General features: G+C 44.4%; 1 protein-coding gene across 7 annotated transcripts in view; it reads right to left on the reverse strand.

Moving 5' to 3' along the window:
* cdc42bpab (CDC42 binding protein kinase alpha (DMPK-like) b) overlaps positions 1 to 5,793 on the reverse strand; it is a 57,735-nt gene extending 51,942 nt beyond the window's left edge. For 2 of the 7 annotated variants that reach the window (XM_089021370.1, XM_089021364.1), the window contains exon 1: positions 4,534 to 5,792. In XM_089021370.1, coding sequence (XP_088877496.1) covers positions 4,534 to 4,711 — 178 coding nt within the window. In that variant the 5' untranslated portion in view covers positions 4,712 to 5,792. Of the gene's footprint in view, positions 1 to 4,533 lie in introns of all 7 variants that reach the window. The other 5 variants (XM_089021369.1, XM_089021366.1, XM_089021371.1 and 2 more) reach the window with 3 other exon arrangements.
* Between the last annotated feature and the right edge of the window lie 207 nt (positions 5,794 to 6,000).

Genomic DNA, 6,000 nt, shown 5'->3' on the forward strand with positions numbered 1-6,000 from the left:
AAAGCAAGATGGTGGTGGTGGTGGTGGGGGGTTGAGGAAGGACAAGGGGGAAGCGCAGAGGGGTAGACGTCATTAGCGGTCAGGTCCTGGGGGTCCTGTGGGCCCGGCTAATGACCCCGTTAGCCGCAGCGTATCCTTTTGAGAGTCGCGCAAAGGAAGTTCAAACAGCCTTCGTTGCCATCACAATTTTTCCGTCACTCCGTCTTAGCCCCAACAAAATACAGTGATACCTCGGTTTACGAACCCCTTGGTTTACGAACTTTTCAGATTACGAACGTTAAATTTATGAAAATTTTACCTTGGCATACGAACTACTTTTCGGGATACACATGGAGCTGCCACAATGAGTGATGTGTCATTCGCAAACAAGCATGTTCTCCTAAATGAAAATGGCAGCCGGCTTGTTTTTATCCTCTATTCCCCGCCCCCAGTCATCGGTTAAAGTCACATGATTGGTCAAGAACACAGCAGTGATGGGAGGTGGTTTAAACATTAAAGAGACAGGCAGACGACATTGAGAGAGTTTCAACTTTGATAGTTCAAAGGCAGAGTATAGACTGCAAGGTTAAAATATTGATCAATCAGGCTTTACAAATAACTCGCACAAGCCATCTGTACACTTGATGCAAAAAGCTATCAACCCAGCTAAACAGAACACAATTGATGAGGAACAGGGTAAAATTATCGCAGAGCATGCACCTACAAGGGATCATTCCTCAAGATGGTGAAAGAAGAAGGCTACGTTCCTCATCAAGTGATTAACGCTGATGAAACCGGCCACTCCATTCCATCAAGCCATCAATGACCACCACAAAGGTAAATAAAACCACTTTATTATACAGTACAGTTTATTTATTTAATTATAATACCATAACCTTTATTATACATCAAATAAGGTATATTTTGTGTCGTTTTAAGGCTTAGAAAATTAGAAAGTGGAAAATTATGTTTTATGGGGACCTAGGAACGGATTATTCTCATTTTAATGGTTTCCTATGGGAAATTAATTTTTGGTATACACACTTTTCACCTTACACACTGTTTGGGAACCAATTAAGTCCGTAAGCCAAGGTATCACTGTATCGACATGACAAAGGAGACATAAACGGGGGACTTTTTTTTACAACAAAGGAAATGACGGGCGTGAATGATTGGAAGCGCTTGTCAACACCACCGCAATGCCGGACGCAAAAGCTAGCTAGCTGGCAACGATACAATGCGCTCCAGCTGTCTTGACTTCCTTCAATGACATCATGTCGACGTTTGGGCCCAAACGAGCTCATTGGAGCTTCTTGTGCTTTCTTTCCTGTTCACTGTGCACCCCCCCCCCCCCCTGCAATCGTCACCACCGGACAAGCCAGACAGGAAACGTCGCGAAGGCCCGAGAGGGTGTGAGGATGTCCTGTTCGGTAAAACGGTGAGATCGTCATCCTTTAATTTAGCGTAGAAAAAAAAAATGAAATAAAGATTCATTGATCAACCCCCTTTATTTTCCATCCACAACTCCAGAATTAGCTTCAATGTGGTCGCGTCACATGCTAGCGAGTGGAACAGTAATAAGCAGAAAGTACAAGATGCCAAAGGGGGGCGGGGGGTTGAGAACATGGCCGCACATTCTTGAAAAATACACTATTCATTGAGGCCTCATAATCCGGTGCACCTTATACACCGGAAAATACGGTACTCCCTGGAACTAAAATGGAATTCCAAGAGGATACTGAGTATTCCTGATTCTGTTACTCGGAGCTACAAGTCAAAACAACAAGCGTGCCCGTGTATAAATGATGCATATGCATCCGTTGAACCGCCGAGGATCACAGATGCCAGATTGAGAAAAGGTCAGGGCTTAAATGAATCATAAGAACCTTATTTAAAAAAACTGCAAATATACGAGAAGTACAAAATACGATAACTCTCACACTAACTACTAGAGCATAGAAGTCAACAAGTAAAAGTGACTCATATACTCAAAGGCCGTGTCACAATTGCTGGTTTCTAACCATTTTTATTTATAAAGGGGTAAATGGATTTCCTTGACACAGAAAATGCGTTTGTTTCTCCACACAAAGTTACAACCTGACTCATTATTATTACCTTTCACACACTGCTAGCGTGTATTATGTTGCAGATTGAGCACAATTAAAAAAAAAAAACACACAAAGAAAACAACATCGGCATGCCCTAACAGGTTCTCATATTGTTTCGTCGATGTTGAATAACGCTAAGCTATGTTGTTGGGTGCTTATAAAGGTGCTACGTCATGCTAATTCGAAGCTATGGCTGTTTATGCATCCCAACGGGAGATGGAAACACCGCCATGACGGTTTCCATCGTGGCTTTGGGTCATGCGAGGGCGTTATATAATAATAATAATAATAATAATAATAATACATTTCATTTATAAGCGCCTTTCAAAACTCTCAAGCTCACTTTACAGTCACTGGATAAGTTTTTTCCTGTGGGTGAGCAATGGCAGCCACACGCACCAGCATTCACTCAACCCGGAAGTAACTCAAATACATATAAAGCTAGCTGGCTAATAGCTAGCTATCTAGACAGCTAGTTGTGTTAAGTTCATTCTGTCGCCTTACTGTCTGTTACAACTGAGCTAGATAGCTATTTAGCTAATAGATAGCTAGATAGCTAATAGATAGCTAGCTATCATTTCATCCATATTGATATATAACAATAATACATTTACTTTATGATCACTTTAGTCACAGATCAGTTTTTCTGTGGGTGAGCAGCGGCAGCCACATGCGCCAGTATTTACTCAACCCGGAAGTAACTCAAATATTAGCTAGCTAGCTAGCTATTGGCTAGCGGGCTATCTAATAGCTAGCTGGCGCATGTGGCTGCCGCTGCTCACCCACAGAGAAAGTGATCCAGTGACTGTAAAGTGACCTTGAGAGTTTTGAAATGTATTATTATTATTATTATTATTATTATTGTCATTATTATTAAATAGATAGAAATCTAGCTGGCTAATAGCTAGCTAGCTAGCTAGTTGTGTTAAGCTCATTCTGTCTCTTTATTGTCTGTTACAAATTAGCTAGATCGCTATTTAGCTAATAGATAGCTAGCTAGATAGCTATATCGCTAATAGCTATCATTTCATCCATATTGATATATGTAACCGTTTTAGGTGGAATGAGGTCAACCAAAGAAGAAGAAAAGCACTTCCAATTGAAACGTTAGCCGGATTCCGTGTCCGATTTGTGCATCGGCTTTTAGAACAGGTCGACGACAGGTTGCGCCGACGCCGACGGGTGGGGTCGTCAAAACCGAACCACTGCGACAAACTCGCATTTTGACCTTTTAACGCCCATCTCGTCGACGGTTATTGTCACACTCCGCCTTTTTAACACCGAATTACTTGTGAATTTAGTGCATAATACACCAATCAGCAGGCATTCTGCGAGGGGCACATATTTTTGTTGCCGCCGCTGCTGCTTCCAGGGCTTTCCCAGACACGCAGGGCAGGGCAAGGCAGGGCAGGGCAGGGCAGGCATGCTCCGGCAGCGAGCTAAAAAAGGTGAGTTGTTCACATTCCTGCTTCGTGCACAAACCACGCTCTCCCCTCGTTCGTGTCATACTAGCGCTCGTGCGCACATTTAGCTCCTCTTACACTATCCCGTGTGGGTTACATGGGTGCCCCTAGCTTCACGGAACCAGCCCGCGCCAATCTTTGCAGCCTAACAGTTACAAAATTCCAAGCAGTACATTAAAAACACCATTGGGTGGTTATAAACTCGCAAGAACTTGGACAGGAAGGGCCACGCCATTGTGATTAATGCGAAACCATGGAAACAAAACAACCTGGAACGGCAAACAAGTTTCCTCCCACGGTTTGTTAAAAGGAAGTCAAAGTTACACGAGTACAGGTAACATCTGACATACAACCGAGTTCCGTACCGACCACGCGGTCGTAAGTCAAAATGGTCGTAAGTCGAAATCCATTCAAAATGTTGAATAGAGACTCGGAGGCTAAATGACTCGCAAATTCGCCCCTTTCTGGTGCCATCACACAGTCGATTGCTGTGCGAGTGCGAGATGCTAGCTGGCTGGCTAAAATTGTCATACGCCTGACCGGCCTGCTAGCGCGTTGCAGTGCCAGGCATAGAATTAATTTTTCAAATCGGGTCTGGATGTCGTAAGTCGTAGCCGTTCATAAGTCAGATGTTACCTGTATATTACCCAAAATACAAAGCAGTGTGCATTTAAACCCCACAAAATGTCTCCAAAAGGATAAGACTCTAGGACGCGCTCACGTACGCTAGTCTGTAGTTAGTCTTTTGTTATTTACAAAGTGTTAGTGTTAGAGGGAAAAGAGCAAAGGCAGGGTGAGCCCCGCCACTACTATAAAAGGAATGTGATGTGGAAGGGAGGGCCGCTTGCAAGACCAGACCAACGTTCTTAGCCTATCGTCTTACCAAAAAAGAACAACAATGAGAGGCTGTCTACACAAGGGCCCCCAAAACGGGGGGTGGAATTGAGAATAAATAGTAGTAAAAGATGTTCTGAGTGACTTACCCCAATCCAAAAACTCCAGAATATTCTTCTCTCTTCGAAGCGGAGAATTGTTGCATTCATCGTAGAGACACACCAGGACATCCAGAAGGGTTTCCACACTGAGACATTGGCCACTGGAATCGATAGGGCCATCCAAAATCAGCTTTTCCAGCTTCTTCAAACGCACCTCTCCAGACATGGTGGTGCAGTCCAGTTGAGATTAATGATGAATTAGTGAAAATATGATTTTTAAAAAGGCTGGTTTTAAACAAGACAGTCAAAAACAAAATTGATCACGCCTGGAATCTTTTTGTGAAATACTTTCAGTTGCGTCGAAGTGGTTGTTTTGTAGATATATTCATGCTCTTAGCTTCCAAATCCACATTTGGGGCGTCGATGGGGTGCAGAAGGTCCCCATGTTAACATTCCCGATGGCCGCAAGGCACAAGAGAAAAGTGTCGTGGTCTCAAGAACATTAGCCTAGCTTCCCCCCCACCCCCAGGCCGGGTTGGTTTGGACGCTGCTCTTTGATGGAACCAAAAAACGGAAAATGATCCACTTCGTCGCGGTTTAACGGTTGAGTAGATGTGGCACACATTTAGGATTCTCCATTCCAGCCGCAATGCTACAAAGCACCCCCCTCCCCGTCCGCCCTGCCCCAATTGCCCCTCCTCAGCTCCGGGAATGCAAAAAAGGGCGACACAGGCTTAGTTAGCAGCCTGCTACTTTAGCCGAGTAGCTTTGCAAGCTAGCGTTGTGAACGTTACTTCGGCTTTACAGTCAAAAATGTCATCATTACAATTGTCTTCTAAGGGTGCCCCCCCTTGTCATGTGCTCGCCGTGCCTGTCAAACGTAAAACGAGTCGGGGCCCTTTCAAATCGCAATCGTAATTTGCACCACCACCCCCCACCTAAAAAATATCCTCTTGTTGTCGCAGCGAGTGTGCTGCAAGATATGATCTTTAAATCCCGTCCTCAAACGAAAACGTCTTCTTAGTTCCAACCCACTTCGACACGACGGTTGTTTTTGAAGAGTTCCAAACAAGTTGGTCGTCACATTATGCGCAGGGCCTCGTCTCTCGCTTTCTTTCTTTTCAGTGGAGGCGTTGGGAAGAAGAACCCGTCTGCCCTCAAAAGCAAGCCAATAATCGAGTGTCGCTGGTTCCAAACACGGGACGGAGCCGAAAGTTCGTCTTGTCCTCCTCGCCTTTGCTTCGCCTGCTACCTCCTCCGTCGCTTCGTCGCCTCTTAGCTGCCTTCACACAAGCGGAGCAACCGGAGACGTTCAAACAAGGAGATTAAAAGTAGCAACTGAACCTGGTCGTAGCCTCGCGTTGCATTATGGGAAACAACAAATTTTCGTCAAATATGAACAAGGGCTGAAAATAAAAGTTTCTACCCCCCCAAAAAAAATAATGTAAGTGCGATATCGAGTTTAGTTGAGAGCTCTACAAAAACAACCAGGAAATGAGGACGCACTTTTGAATA

The sequence above is a fragment of the Hippocampus bargibanti genome, linkage group LG19, assembly GCF_051943395.1.
Source record: "Hippocampus bargibanti isolate YZ-2025 linkage group LG19, ASM5194339v1, whole genome shotgun sequence".
NCBI classification, from domain to species: domain Eukaryota; kingdom Metazoa; phylum Chordata; class Actinopteri; order Syngnathiformes; family Syngnathidae; genus Hippocampus; species Hippocampus bargibanti.